This window comes from Neurospora tetrasperma, assembly GCF_000213175.1.
Source record: "Neurospora tetrasperma FGSC 2508 unplaced genomic scaffold NEUTE1scaffold_6, whole genome shotgun sequence".
Lineage (NCBI taxonomy): Eukaryota > Fungi > Ascomycota > Sordariomycetes > Sordariales > Sordariaceae > Neurospora > Neurospora tetrasperma.
In genome coordinates this window covers 2,125,870-2,141,146 of record NW_009799104.1, presented here as the reverse complement: position 1 = coordinate 2,141,146, position 15,277 = coordinate 2,125,870, and the positions used below count along the sequence as shown (strand labels likewise).

The 15,277-nt window shown below is 52.6% G+C and overlaps 5 protein-coding genes across 5 annotated transcripts; 3 read left to right on the top strand and 2 right to left on the bottom strand.

Moving 5' to 3' along the window:
• Positions 1–204: 204 nt before the first annotated feature.
• On the top strand, positions 205–1,589 carry NEUTE1DRAFT_132007 (exoglucanase 3 precursor; the record flags this gene model as incomplete). The annotated part of the gene is made up of 3 exons (XM_009856146.1): positions 205–649; positions 736–1,060; positions 1,169–1,589. The coding sequence occupies 3 exons, from the start codon at positions 205–207 to the stop codon at positions 1,587–1,589; spliced, it is 1,191 nt and encodes a 396-aa protein (XP_009854448.1).
• A 908-nt stretch (positions 1,590–2,497) lies between these two features.
• On the top strand, positions 2,498–2,788 carry NEUTE1DRAFT_96118 (uncharacterized protein; the record flags this gene model as incomplete). Its single annotated transcript, XM_009856145.1, has 1 exon — positions 2,498–2,788. The coding sequence occupies one exon, from the start codon at positions 2,515–2,517 to the stop codon at positions 2,767–2,769; it is 255 nt and encodes an 84-aa protein (XP_009854447.1).
• Positions 2,789–3,040: 252 nt separating this feature from the next.
• NEUTE1DRAFT_49651 (uncharacterized protein) lies at positions 3,041–3,389 on the bottom strand (the record flags this gene model as incomplete). The annotated part of the gene is made up of 2 exons (XM_009855575.1): positions 3,041–3,222; positions 3,281–3,389. 2 exons carry the CDS (start codon positions 3,387–3,389, stop codon positions 3,041–3,043), a joined length of 291 nt encoding a protein of 96 aa, XP_009853877.1.
• A 338-nt stretch (positions 3,390–3,727) lies between these two features.
• On the top strand, positions 3,728–5,878 carry NEUTE1DRAFT_132006 (uncharacterized protein; the record flags this gene model as incomplete). Its single annotated transcript, XM_009856144.1, has 3 exons — positions 3,728–3,806; positions 3,867–4,286; positions 4,357–5,878. 3 exons carry the CDS (start codon positions 3,763–3,765, stop codon positions 5,597–5,599), a joined length of 1,707 nt encoding a protein of 568 aa, XP_009854446.1.
• An 8,611-nt stretch (positions 5,879–14,489) lies between these two features.
• NEUTE1DRAFT_140796 (uncharacterized protein) lies at positions 14,490–14,937 on the bottom strand (the record flags this gene model as incomplete). Its single annotated transcript, XM_009856143.1, has 2 exons — positions 14,490–14,683; positions 14,814–14,937. The coding sequence occupies 2 exons, from the start codon at positions 14,935–14,937 to the stop codon at positions 14,490–14,492; spliced, it is 318 nt and encodes a 105-aa protein (XP_009854445.1).
• Between the last annotated feature and the right edge of the window lie 340 nt (positions 14,938–15,277).

Genomic DNA, 15,277 nt, shown 5'->3' with positions numbered 1-15,277 from the left:
TGAGAGTGTGTATGGCTTAACCTGGTTAACCAGAAGGCAGACAACCGGGACAGTACGCCAAACGAGGAAGCGAACTCATTAGTATAAAGACCATAAAGCACCTCTCCGCTTCTAGTCCTGCCATTTCCAATTTCTTCATCACCCCACCATCATCACACCCAAGCAGTAGGTCTCTGGTTCGTGTCTCTCCTCCCCTATTTCACGATGAAGTTCTCCAACTCCGCCGCCTTGGCCTTTGCCGCCACCACCATTGCCGCCCCTTCCACCCCTACCTTGCAGGAGAAGCCGCGTGCGGTCCAGGCCGGCTGCGCTTCAGCTGTCACCCTCGACGCCAGCACCAACGTGTGGAAGAAGTACACGCTCCACGCCAACAAGTTCTACCGGACCGAGGTCGAGGCGGCCGTCGCGGCCATTTCGGACTCGAGCCTGGCAGCCAAGGCCGCCAAGGTGGCCAACGTCGGCAGCTTCCTCTGGCTGGACTCAATCGAAAACATTGGCAAGCTGGAGCCGGCGCTCGAGGACGTCCCCTGCAACCACATCCTGGGCTTGGTCATTTACGACTTGCCCGGCCGTGACTGCGCTGCCAAGGCCTCCAACGGCGAGTTGGCGGTTGGCGAGCTTAGTAGGTATAAGACTGAGTATATCGATGGTGAGTCCTTCTTTGCTCCATGGCCTGCCCATTTATGCCACAAAGGACAAATAATGCGTCTAACAAAGTGACGTTTGCCAATACAGTCATCGTCAAGATCCTCAAAGCGCATCCCAAGACCGCCTTCGCGCTCGTCATCGAGCCCGACTCACTCCCCAACCTCGTCACCAACTCGGACCTGCAGACCTGCAAGGACTCCGCGTCCGGCTACCGCGACGGCGTTGCCTACGCCCTCAGGAACCTCAACCTCCCCAATGTCGTCATGTACATTGACGCGGGCCACGGCGGCTGGCTCGGGTGGGACGCAAACCTCAAGCCCGGAGCGCAGGAGTTGGCCAAGGCCTACAAGGCCGCGGGATCCCCCAAGCAGGTCCGCGGCATCGCTACCAACGTTGCTGGGTGGAATCAATGGTATGTTTGCCACATCTCGTAGGACTTTCAAAAAAAAAGAAAAAAAAAGAGTAAAGAAGAGAGAGAGAAAAACGACGAAGATTGCTAATAATAACCTTGTGAAAACAGGGACCTCACCCCCGGCGAATTCTCCAAAGCCTCGGACGCCAAGTACAACAAGTGCCAAAACGAGAAGCTCTACCTCGACAACTTTGGCCCTGCCCTCAAGTCCGCCGGCATGCCCAACCACGCCATCGTCGACACGGGCCGCAACGGCGTCTCCGGTCTGCGCCAGGAGTGGGGCAACTGGTGCAACGTCAACGGCGCCGGCTTTGGCGTTCGCCCGACTTCTTCCACGGGTCACGACCTCGCTGACGCTTTCGTCTGGGTCAAGCCGGGTGGTGAGTCCGATGGTACTAGCGATAGCAGTGCCACTAGGTACGATAGCTTCTGCGGGAAGAGCGATGCGTATCAACCTAGTCCAGAGGCGGGATCGTGGAACCAGGATTACTTTGAGATGCTTGTGAAAAATGCTAAGCCTTCTTTCTAAGAGGAAGGCACAGAGGAAGAAGACGTCTGAGTAGGGGTTTGAAAGCAGAGTGGCAGGAAATGGGAGAAAGGAGGCTAGGTTTGTATTTGGGAACGAGAAGCAACTTGGACAACACAATGTTGTGTACCATACCGGTTTTTCCTAGGATTGCTTTTTGTTCCCTCTCATAGTCAAGACTAAAGAGGCCATGTCCAGCTAGTCATTACGTGCATAACGACTGCCCCTTGCTCCATGAGTATTTCACAACCTCGTGCTGGGTTGTAAGCAGACATCTCCTTCTGTATGTGGCAAAGGCTGAAGCCTGGCTTACTCCCCCGAGTGTCCTTCCAGCCATGATTGCTTGTTGTCGATATGAGAATGATGTTCAGGGTCCCCGGGAGTCGTTTGCTGGATACATCTCCACTCGCAGGCCCGCTTTCCACGTGTGATTTCAAGCCAAGTTTGTGTCGATGAAGCCTGGTCCCTGTTGTCATGTTGTCATCCACACTGCAAGCGCGGAAGTCGTGGAGGAGATATTACCTTCGTCTCACTTCCCGAATAATTACCCGTTGAGTTTTCTTTCGTACCAAAGTGGAGGCAAAATATTGATAACGTGTTGGAGGCGGAAGAGAAAACCTTGCAAAAGGTACGTGTAAAGTGACGCGTTGGCAAAGGAAGTAGCAGATGAACATGACGAGGTGCGCGGGATTCTACGCGCTTGTGAAGCGCATTGTCAACATGTTAACTGGGAAGAAGGGGCGCGCGCAGATCGCAAAAACGGGGCTCACCAAGAGCTAGTGACCACAGGGACCACCTCACTAACGCCAATCAACCCAGAGGCTCACTGTTACAACGGTGACGCAGCTAGACGAGTGGGTGGAGGGATTCCTCGTGCACCCTAAGGTGTGGAAGTGCCTGGGCAAATATCGAGTATATAGCTGCCGCCATGGGAATGGAATCCATGGTCTTTCTGGCAGGTTGTATTGAGCTGTGCGCATCACCGAGTCCTACTCGGCCAACCACCACCTTGTTGACAAACAAGCTCGAAGACCCTCCTTATAAGATCTCCTCGGTCGTCCCGTCTTACTACTGTATGGCACGGACTTCAAGTAGCAACCGTTTCCGAACGGCTACCGCGTGCTCCGTCAAGATTTCCCTTTCCGACGGTCGAAACGATCGAACGGTCGCGAGCGGGTGGTGATACTGATGTTGCACTAACGAAACAACAGCTCAGCAGAGCGAGTGTGGCCATCATGATATCATTTGCTAGGCATTTCTCGTCATCCACTGGAGTTAATTCTCGGCAAATCTCGGCTGCGTCTCGACGGTTGACTAAGCCTGTCGCCTTCGTCCCTTCTCGACTAAACTGTGTGGGGTGCTCTCGTTGACTCTTTTGTCGACAGCACCACAATGAGCTGCGTCGCATTGACCATTTCAAGGACAGGTGCTAGTCTTTTTCTTTTCCAATCGCCTCACTTAAACAGTCTGTACAAGCCCAGATAGGCCATGCCGCATGAGAGACCAGTGATGGCCCACCTCCTGCTTCTCATACCAAAGAAGGACTTGCTGGCTAGGATCTCGGCTTGGGCTTTGGTGAGCTGGGAGTGGCCGGAATAATAACTGTATGCGGCAAGACCAAGGAAAGCACCTCCGCCTAGTAAGAATGTTAGCATCTAGGGTGTTTAAGTACCTATGAATACACGAGTCCTCACCAATGACCCGGCAGGGAAGGCAGTCATCACCGCGGTCCTGCTTGAGAATGTCCTGGAGCTTTTCAGGCCTCTCCAGCGTATGAAGCGGAGGAATGCTGTCTTTGGCCATGGCTAATGACTCCAGTGAGAGTTGAACGAGCGTAGAGGTACTGATTCCGTCGTCTAATGATGCCCCTATTGGCTCCTTTTGTGTGTTATTGTTTACATGGAGTGAACAGTGGAGCTTGTTGGAGAGATCTGCCGTTGTCCACCGCCCACGCCGTTGACTTTCTGGCCGATTGAGTCTTGGCGAGGCAGAGAGCATGGGCCACATGTTGCTATGCGGGTTCCCATTGCGTCAGCGCTTCCTAGGAACAGTGCCCGGTCTGGCACTGTCCCTGGCCCATCGCTGCGTGATTGCCCAACAGCAACCCACAACCTAGCCAGAGGACCGCCATCACCGAACCCCTCACTCCCGTTATCTCTCTCTTTTTTCTTTCATCATGAACGGTGTCATCGAGGCCCTCCACATTTTCGACGAGCACAAGTAAAGCTGCACTCTTGATCCAGAGCAATGGAAAACACAAAAGCTAATATCCAACTCCAGCAGCCCCATCTTGTCGCACACATACACATCGCGTCCGCTGTCGCCGTCGTACTTGCTGCCCCTCTACCTCGAACATCCCGCCCCGAGACCGAACCTGATATACCTCCCTAATACCAACCCACCCACTCTCGTCTTCAGCCTCAAACATGCCAACCTTCTCTTTCTCCTAACAACCTCCTCCGAGGTTGAGCCTCTGCTCGTTCTCGAGTTCCTCCACCGTATCGTCGATTCCTTCGAGGAGTTTCTGGGCACCCCATTACTGGCCCACAAGATTGAGAGCAACTACGATGTCGTAGCTCAGCTTCTCACAGAGATGTGCGATGCCGGCACCATCAACACAACAGAACCCAATGCACTGCGCGACTTGGTTGAGGTGGAAGGCTTTATGGGCAAGCTCCTCGGCAATTTGAACCTCCCCACGTATGCGCATCCATTACCCGTTTTGGACAAAAGAAAACAACCCCCCTGACTGACTTGCGCATCTCGCCAGAAAACCAACCTTCTCCAACCCCAGCCCAGCTTCTCTCCTTGCCCAGCAGAGCACTCTAGCCCTCCCCTGGCGTCGAAACAATGTACGACACACCCAAAACGAGCTCTATGCCGACGTAATCGAAACCCTCTCTGTCACCCTCGCTCCATCCGGCCGGCCTCTCGCCGCCTTCGCAAACGGCACAATCGCCTTCACCTCCAAGGTCTCTGGAGTGCCCGACATAGTCGTTACTCTAACGGGTCCAACCGGCAAGCACAACCTCGGCAGCATCATTGACCTACCTGTCTTCCATCCCTGCGTGCGTCTCGCAAAATGGCGCGAGCAACCCGGCGTTCTCAGCTTCATCCCTCCCGATGGCCGCTTCACCCTAGCTGGTTACGAAGTCGACCTTCTCCCGCTGGGCGCCCGGAACCTAGGCAACATGAGCGCCTCAGCAAACAACCTTAAGCTCCCCATCAGTCTGGAGATCAAGACCTGTCTCGGTCCCACTGGCTCTGACTTTGAAGTCCGCCTCACCGTGAACAGAATCCCCGGTACTAGTGGCGGCGGAGGTGGCGGTAGTGGCTCATCATCAAACTACCCGCTATCCTCAGCCAGCGGCGTCGGTCGGGGCATGGGAGGCGGTCCCCAACCCGGCACGCCCGCCTCCCCCACGCTTCAAGACCTCAAAGTCACCGTCCCCTTACCGGCAGACGTGCGCAACCTCGCCGAAATCCGCACCGCCAAGGGTGACGCCACATACAACCCCGGTGACCGTTTTCTCGAGTGGACTATTCCCAACAAGGACGTCGCCGCCGGCTTTGCTTCGCACTTTGCTCTCCGTTGCACCGTCGTCGGCCAATCTATTTCCGGCGAAGACGAAGACGACAATGACGACCCCACCGGTTTCGGCTTCAACACCTCCTCCGCTGGAGGCCGCGACTGGTCCTACGACGCCGGTGAACCAGCACCTTACCAGAGCGCGAGCGATCTCTTATCTGGCGGCGACAAGAAACTAACAGCCGAGCAAGAAAAAGAGGAAAAAGAGCGGAGGGACGGGAAACTGGCGCAGCAGAACAAGATCCTGATGCCCAGCTCGGCGAGCGTGAGCTTTGCCGTCAAGGGGTGGACGGCGAGCGGGATCAAGGTGGAGAGCATCATGCTGGATCCGAGGAGGAGTAAAGGGCTGGCGGAGACGGTGAGGCCGTTCAAGGGGGTCAAGTATTTGACTGTTAGTAAGGGGGGCGTGGAGATTAGGTGCTGAGGGATGAATGGATGCTGAGGGAGTGGAGGAGTAATGGAAGTGTGGCGATCGAGTTATATTGACCAGCCTACTTCAGAGATGATGGATGATGGCGTAGAGTCAATGGTTAACATTGGATGTCTTCGAGTATGTTCATAGAAGCTATCTGCATGAGGACTTCGCATCTCTAACAACCACATCCTGCGATCGTCAGACTATACCTACATGTTGTTTCCACCCCTTCTTTTGTAATTTCATTGATTCAACCTCGCTTACGATCGCAATCATCAGTTTGAATGGTTACTCATCAACAGAACATCAGGCACAGGCGGCAAAAGTCAGAATGAGTGATCGTGACCCTTAGACCTCATCATAATTCATCTGCTCTTGCTTTGGCTGCGAGTTCTAATGGTCCGTCGTCTTTCTTTTGATATTCCTCTCCTTTTCTTCGCCGTCTGCTTCTTGTTACTGACTTAAATACTATACACTGACAACCGACCCGCTGAAAGCACAATTCTATTATTTACATGTCACATGGGCAGAAATGGAGACTACATGGCCAGACATTTTTCTTTATTTTGGTAGGTATGATTGATTCTATGCATCATATAACGCAACGGGCAATCCTATTGCGTGTCAGCCTACGGACACGTGCTAGTATCACAACCCTGCAACAACGACAACTACCACTGAGTCGAGTTAAAGATGTCATGAATATGATTTTTCCGCTGTTGGTTTCATTTTTGTTTTTCATTTGTTTGTTGAAAAGAAAAAAAGAAGAAAAAAGGAAAAATTGCCATTCAAAACCAGACTACAATGACTATGTGGCATCAACTTGAACCTCCCATAGAATGGGGAAAACCCGTATCCTCTCATCTGGCTGGCATATTTGCCTAGTGTAACAGCCACAGCCAAAAGTGTAACGCGCATGTCTTCTCCTACGTCCTTCAAGATGTTCAACAACGGTCCCCCCCCCTTGCCAATTCATAACCATGAGGTCAGCATGATAGCTGCGAATCCAGGCCATCACACTCGAAGGACGTTTGATCGCCAAGGAGGGTTGTTTCTGCCGTTCGTCCTAGGACAAGTCAAAAGGCTGCTGGCATGTTATCGCAGTGGATTGTGTTACTGTGTTCAGTCAGAGGTAACCGATTGCAGAAGAATAGTTCCAGCTCTGGACCTCGAATATCCAAGATTAAAGGCTTTCACCCGCTCGACCGAGTGGAAAACTAGCCGCCTATGCTACCTGGCGAAACCGATGTGAAAGACAATATTCCAAAAAAAAACAAAAAAAAAAAAAAAAAAAACGTCATTTTGCAATGTTGTTGTTTCCAAAAATAGGCACAGAAAGAAGACGAAAGATCAACGGTATCAAATGTCCCTGGAACAGCAAGAGAATTTGACTCCAGTTTGATTACCACGTGTGTGTGTTGTCCTATAAGTCGTCATGATTGTAGCCGCTTGGCTATAAATATGATGTGTCGGTGGAGATGAGAGAAGAAAGCAGGGAGGGAAAGTGGGATGCCGAAGGGTAGGACACTTGGCTTCGAGAAGAAGGGATGGGCTGCGAGATGAGTATTTTGTGACGACGCTAATGTCTGCAAGTAGTTATCGAGGTTAACTCAAGGCCGCTGGACTGCCAGGGATGCATATATATCCGAGGGTTCGTCTGTATTTGTATTATGGGTGGGCGGCAAGGCTTGGGGATACATAAATAGGTCGTGATGCTGGAAGCAGTGACGTTAAAAGTGGATCCGATTTCGCGCAGATACGGTGTCGAGATCTGGCACAGATGGCCACTTAGGTACTGGTACCTATGTGCGGCTCTTCGTCATGCCCTGGACCCCAAACCGACACGACCACGAGGCATGGCATTTGGAAACCACTTACCAGCATGGCTTCGGCTAAGTGTGATGAAGGAACCGTTGACGCAGATGCCCATCTTGGGATGCGGAGAACGGGTAGATGTGACAGAACGCTGGGTACCCTGGCACTGGGGAGGTAGGGAAGCAGAACAAAGAGAAGGGTCGGGTTTGGTGTTCTATATTTGGCCAGCCAAGCGACGATACCGATGATCCGGCTTGACGTAACGGCGATGACCCAAGCAGATACCCGATGGTGTTGAGACAAGCCAGCCACAACCGCCAACGCTGCATTAGAAGCCTTTTGAGCCGCCCAGGGAAGCGCCGTGACTCTGGCTGCGTTGCATGTCCATCATGAACTAGCCAGGCTAGTCCAATGCCCTCGACATTTGTTCCCTGATACAGAAGGATCAAGGGAGCAGTTGTTCGAAGCCGTTTTGTGAATGTAGGCGCTCGGCGCATAGATGGACCGTAGGCAGACATAGCCCAGCGCTTGACTTGATACTGTATGCATAGCATCGATCCAGTGTTGACAGTAGTGTTGACAAGGAATAAAGCACAGCGTGTCACCGTGCACGTCAAGTGTGGCTAGTAGAAGTCACGGTGTAGTGGTGACTGTAAGAGATGGCATATGCGAGCATGGGAGTCGAGGGATGGCTGATAGACGGCTGTGTTTGGCTGACAAGACACTGGAGAGACTGTTAGGCGCCCGATATTCTACAGGTGACTGGCTTATCTCAACTTACGGGTGGCATTTGGAAGAGTTCTAGAAGTGCAGAAGACGGAAACGGTGGTTAACAACGGGCAATAGAACGAAGTCGTGCTGTTGACACCAAAATAGTTCATAGGGCGCTTAGGAGCATTGACGTGGGTTCGTGGAGTAAACATCGAAGCCTTGGCAGGGGCATCGAAACAGTGGAGGGCGGCTAAGAACCGAGGCCGCGGCGGCTCCAGCGAATCGCGAAGCGGCTGGAGTCTTTAACGGCACCGACCTCAGCCAATCACAGGACAGGGAGATACCCTCGTCGTGTTTTAAAAGGGCTTGTTTTATCGTCGAGTACTGGCTCTGACTGTATTCTCGTGGTTGACGTCGTACTTTTTGAGTGATGATATTGGAAACAAGATGTCAAGAAAAGAAAATTGAATCGTTGGATGAAGCGAAGTGGAAGGAAGGAGATCATTGAGCATGCCGTTGTGGAACGATGGAGAGATGTGCCTGAAAAAGCCGGGCCATCTGCCCACAACTGGAGCGGGCCAGGCCTGCCACCACCCTACGGTGACCTATGCTCGGGCCTGACGCTACGAATGGGGGCAACCGTCGCGACAACCGAATGGTAGGTGTACTATGAGTGTACACTACATAGGTAGTTACATAGTTGCGAGTGCACACGAGGCGACCTTGGTGTGACATGGAGATTTTTCCCACTGGTCTCGGATTTTTTTTATAGTTCAACCCTGGTCTGATTGTTAACGTGGTTCCTGCGACAGAGTTGCAAAGAATGCGTAGGGAAGTTCCGCGCTAACAAACAAACCAGGGTTGATACGTACACCAGGGCAGTCGCAACCTCAACCCCTCGCCCAACCAGCACCACCTGTGACATTTTTGTTTTTGGCAGGGACGGGATGGCAACATGTCAACATGGATTGCTGTTGCCTGTTTTGGACAATGTCCGTCCTTTTCCTGCTGAAGAATTAATGGAGGCCATGGCGGTGAGTGAGATCTTGCGAAATGTTGAACCGGGGCAGGTGCGTACCTCTTACGTTTTCTGTTGACTTTCCGTTCCAGTCCTTTGCTGTTGCCTCGCTCGTCAAAAATTGTCGGTACCTCTTTCCAACTGCTTCCCAAAGGAACTGAACCAACAACAGCACAGCAGGCACCTGCATGGTCTTGCACTTTGCAACCAAAGAGATTTCCATCTCCTCTCCTGCCTCCTCCCTTCTCCCACATCCGGGTCCCGGTCCGCTTGGGCCTTCATCATGTGCCAGACACTTTTGCATGTTTCAACATGACTGTCAATTCGCGAGCTTTTATTTTTCTACCCAGCCTGAGAGCCCAAGACAGTCCCTGCGGAGGCGCCAAAAGCGTCGTCGGAAACGAAGAAACGAGGAAACAACTGTGACGACAGGCAGGCAGGCCACTGGTCACTACCTCTACACACCCTGCCGCCTCATGAACCCCAAGGCCCCAAGTCTCAGACGGGGTCGTCGATGGTTCATCGCAACATTGTCAGGGCAGCACTGACCATGGCGGAATCAAGCCGTCCTCGACAGGCAATTGACCTCTGAATCTCCAAATTCTCAATGGTACGCAAGGTGGGGAGACAACAGACAGGCTTTGTACTAAGTCTGGGACAGGCAATCGCTCAGACTTTTGTTTCGTCACGCAAAGTGTCTATAGTTAGTCCCTATGTGGGACGCTTGGGTGTCATTCATGTTATAGGACTAGGATGGCTGATTGAGGGCAATGTAAGTCGTCGACACCAGGATCAACCCACCCAACATCGCCTTGGATCATGTGCACTGATTATCATAATAGCACTCCAAGGCACTCTCGTTGGGTGCTTGAGCCGCTACATATGCAGCTCCTTCACCACATCACAAATGGTGAACCTGCTCCCTGCACAACACGGGACTGTGGACAATGAGTTCCAAAATGCCTTTCTGCAGGCTCAGAATCAAAAGGTCCACCTAGCTGGATATGATATGCCAAATCCTACCAGGGACCATACATATCGGCCAGTGTGTGTCGAACAGCACGCATGTACCAGTGGACAGCTGGTAAACTGTGTGATCTGCTAGCAGCCCGTCGCAGCTGTAAATCTCGAAAACCACAACCTTGAAAGCTCCGGACACACATCATCCCCTTCGAGTCTTCTTGTCTGTAAAGGGCATGGTCGGGTACCAGTCACGACTTGTTTCTAAGAATGGGCCTTCATCTGACCTTTCATAGGCCGCACGTATTCAGCTTTCATCCAATCATGTCCTGGTCAAAGTAGCCAATCGCACCTCAACCTTTGGCGGTAAACATCCCGAGAAGATGCGCTAGTAACAACGAGCCCGGTATTGATTACATAGCACGCGCGACGACAGTCCTTGATAGTGACAGCCGCCGCAACTCCCACACTTGCTGACACGGAAATTTTCGAACCGGGCGGAATGCGACTATAATATACATCTACTTGACTTTTACTTCGACAACTTTCCCATATGGAACCAAAGGACTCCGCACCTTGGTCTCCTATGAGCAGGTCCGCGCGTTTCTATATTTAACGCTGAACTTGCCAACACAAGGGACTCCCCTGGCTGTAATGGCATGCTGGACACCATCTCCCACCGTATCTGCTACGTATAACATACATAAGAAACCCCAAAGGAGACACCCGGGAACAGTGACATGATCAAACGTTGCCATGAGAGCACCACAATCAAGTTATGAGGCAACTTTCAGTACGCCTTTATGGTTGCATTCCGGCAGGCGGTTCAACCCTCTCAACAGCATGCTACTTTTGGACAATCGGCCTAATCTGGCTGCCGGAGGGCATCTCCAGGTGGAAGACTCTAAGCTGGAGGACCTCATGCCGAAATGTACAGTTATCATGAACTCTGATGGCTAAAAAGACCTGACCAAGATCACCGTTCCGGCTGTGACGTTCGGCACTTTGGCCTGAACGGTTTTACCGATATACACTGCCCTCTTCCGCCTACTCAATACGGGCTGTTGTCCGCCCATCCCTGTACAAGCCAGCCGCCGTCGCTACTGGTGTAAGAAACGGCGTTTAACAACGCTTACCAGTTTCACTTGATGTTCACACATTGTGCTTTGCTAGCTGGCGATGCGGCATTCATCAGAACGCATTTTATCGGTGTTACCCTAAAGCCTGCCAGCGTTAGCTGCCACAAGTCATCGCCGCTCCTATAGCGTCCTGTACGCACCAAACGCAGGGGCATGAGAGGACAGAGAATAGCACGTCGCGCCATATTAAATGGAACTACATCCCTTGTCGTGTACTTCCTATTGGTTATATTCCTGTGAGACTTGACTTCCCTTCACGCTCTCACTCACCATTCGTCCCGGTATCGATGATACAGCCTAATGCCTATGGTTTGCGGGCAAGGCGAGGCGTCAGTCTTAAGGGCACGAGGAGGCTTTGGAGCACCCAAGATGAAAGAAGAAGGTTCGATTCGTCTGATTGCAGAGGATTACTCTACACGAGCATGCCAATCACGTCCAAGTAAAAGAACAAAAAGAAAGAAAAGATTGACAGAAATAAAGGTCTGGCACAGTGGTACATTCGCCCACGAGTTCGCCGCGCAGGGCGAATGCAACGGTAATTGATGCTCGTCATCTGCTCGGTGATCGACTAGCCAGTAACCAAGAACCAACAGCGAGTCCATCCATGCTGTTTGATGGTAAGTACGAATTGGATCATGGCGACGACTGGGGGTTCAATCCTACACAGTGAACTTCTGACTGCCTGGCCAGCCTCGTTTTCAAAATTTAACAGGCGCAGCAGAGCAGATGTGGGCCAAGGCAAGTTTATTCCAAACCCTATAATCATCCATAGCGTGGTCATCATATCTGATGCTGATATTTAGTAACCAGTCCGCTAAAATGCAAAGTGGCGAACAGCCCGTGGTCCTCTCTCAACCACCGTAAGCCACTGCGAGTCTGGCAATGTCACGCAATATGCCCTGTCAAGTTGGATGAGATATGCCGCTCTTGAACACCAGCTTGCGCTTTGGGAAAACTATAGGTCCTGCCCATCAGAGGCTCGATTGTAAGTGCAGAATCCTTGTGCAATAGCCATGTGCCGAAGGAGGATCAGGGGGTGGGAGTCGAGCATGGTATTGAAAACGGTGGTTAACAACGGCGACTCGTCAGCAATTTGCACATCTGAAGCGGTCGCGGTTGTCGTTGCCCAGGGTATTGACACTAGCAGCAAGACTTCAAATGTCCCTGGTCAGGCTGCTCCTTGGTAAACCGTCAGTCCGATGCGGTTACCAAGCCTTCAGAGTCGGGCGAACCAATGCCAGTGTGTGTGTTGGCCATCGGACAAGGTACCGATACAGGGACGACCGAGGTCGAAGGCCAGCAGTCCACCAATTCACCCCTGAACAGGCGCCATGTCACCCAATAGACTGGTGGTGTTCTCGACACACCCCATACCGTTCTAGCGACACTCGTTTGCCCTTTCGCTTCTCCCTAGTAGGGGATGGTGGAGAAATTGAATCGTTGACGGATCTACGGCGTACGGCGTACCGTTGTAAAAGCGATGTTGCGCACAGTAGATTTGACAATGAGGCCTCACTTTCCGTCACTTATACCACTCCCATCAACCGGGAGGAACCATTCAGAAACGTCGTCATCTATTTTTCTTCTTCTCATGACCTCATACGGTCTTTGATGTACACTACCATCCCAGCGGTGCACGGTTTGGCCGGAGATCTAGGGAGTTGGTGGTGGTGCTGCCTCCCAGTGCGGCCGCTTCCCGCTCGCTTCCCGCTCACGGACACCAGTGATCAGGGCATCATTGATCAGGCTGGCGCGGTGCGCCCCTCCATATGTACTTGGTCTCGTCACTCCGGGCTTCTCCGCCATTGCCTAGAGCTGGCTGTTGCCAGAGGCACATTCCACTTGCAAGAAGGTACATGGACTCTTCTAATCAACCAAAACCATGGCAACAAAGGACATTTATTGATTTGCACCATGTTGAGAAGAAGAAGCAGGCAGGCTGGGCTCGAAGTGGATGGATGTTTTCGGTCATACAAGCTGCGCGGATACCGGCCACTTGCTAGCGATACACGAGGCCCATTTCGGTTATGTGTTCCCGGCAGCGGTCGAACAGACGCATAATCGCGCGTTAAATGGACACCAAGCGCTCCGCAATTACATGCAAAGAGGAGGTGTGCGTCTACCAGGCTCCAGCACCAGCAACTCTACACTTATCATCTAGATGCTCACCACGTACCTAGTACTTGTTGATGAAAGCTCCGACCATCTGCTCCCTCGTGCGTTTCCTGCTTACCAAGCGTTAAAAAGGTGAACAGCGCGGTCGGCATTGGTTGAGCTGAATGGGTAGTTCTACCTATATCCGAGTTGCTGCATGCTGGCCGCGTCTCTGGATTCCATCAGTTGCGGGGGTGTTTTTCAAGGTCGCAAAGGCCGAGGAAAAGGCGCGCCAAACAGCCCGAGTCTTACATGTGCATCATCCCGGCTATCGCCATCCAGTCTTTATTCCATGGGTCTTGCTCTCTGACGTGTCATACCCTTGCTGCTCCGAAAAGGAAGACACAAAAGGAAACACAGGCTCACACGCAATCTCTCTCGCACACACGCCGAGAACTCGACCCATTACTCGCGACTTTGTTTGTTACCACATTTACACTACTACCGACGGAAACTCTGCAACGACCGGCCCGGAGGGAAGAGCCGCCAACGGTCAAATAGATACCTGATACATGCATCAAACCTTTAGCAATTTCCAGTATCATCAAGCGCGGACCAGTGGGCTGGTTGGTCATTCGAGTTAGCAAGCATCTCGTCGTACTTGAAGGACGTTTCGTTGCTGGCATTCAGGACGCAGCCAGTCTTCGCAGTATAGATCTGGGTCCGTTGTAAAACGCGTTGCTGAGAGAGGTCGGTCGGTGTTTCTTTTGTTCCTTTCGTTGACAACAAGACTCGGTTCCTGTCGGTCCATCTCGTCACATTGTTTCTCTGTACGCTGTGCCCCGTGTCGGGTCGCTCTGTCACTTTTTTTTGTTTTGTTTTCTGCTCGGGTCTCGTACCAAGTCTTGCAAGTACACTGTACAGCGTTCAGGTTCCGTCCTGTTTGTTTGTATCCTCCACGGCACACACACACACACACACACACACACACACACACATCCCTATTCATGTCCGCACGCAAGACCGGGCACTTGAAGCACTCAGTCCCATACCACACCCGTAATCCGGGGTTCCATTGATTGGGACCATTGGGACCTTGATTGAGACTGCAGCCATTGGTATTCCGCCCATCCACCGACCCACGCACGCAGCCACGCTCAACCTACCTCCACTGCTGCTGCCGCGGCAAGGTACCTCGCCTGGGCACCGCGGCGCTGCCAAGCCTACCAAGCTGCGACTGGGCCCATTTGGGCTTTGGAGCTTCTGAGCATTCGGTTTGGTGGGTCGTGGCCCTGCAACACAACCCAACATTCTCGAGTCCACACCCATAGCTACCCCAGAAGGGGTCATCGGCAGCTGGCCAGTGTCAGTCAAGAGAAAGAGCGGAGCAGCTCCAGCCAGCTAGCGTCGAGACGAGGATAGTGCTTCCAGCCCGGAGCCACCTCCTACTGTAGCCAGGCGAGCCCGGCCAGGGAGCTCCTCCCACGCCGAGTTGCGCAGAGGGCAGTCTCCAGTCCAGAATCGCAACCTCCGAAGAAAGGCGGCTGCTGCTGCTGCTGCTGTTGCCGTTGCTGTTGCTGTTGCTGTTGCTGTTGCTGCTCATCACTCATCACTCATCGTCTTCTCCCCTCCACAACCTCCATCCTCCGTTGCTTGTTGCCTTTGTTGGCGGCCACCACTCAACCCGGCCTGGGGAAAAGCATCTCACATAGGTAGCGCCCCTGCAGCAACCATCATACATACCTACCTACCTACCTATCTGCTCCTCACCTCACCTCACATCTAGAGAAAGGCACACGGCCACCCCCCCCCCCCCGTCACTCCGTCACCCCCCCGCCTCCACTACCTACCTACACGCACGCATCGCATCCGAGAAATCCTGCGGGCTGGTCACACTTTTCTAACGCTGATTCATCAGGAACCTCACGATCCTCCTGCACGCAAAGAGTC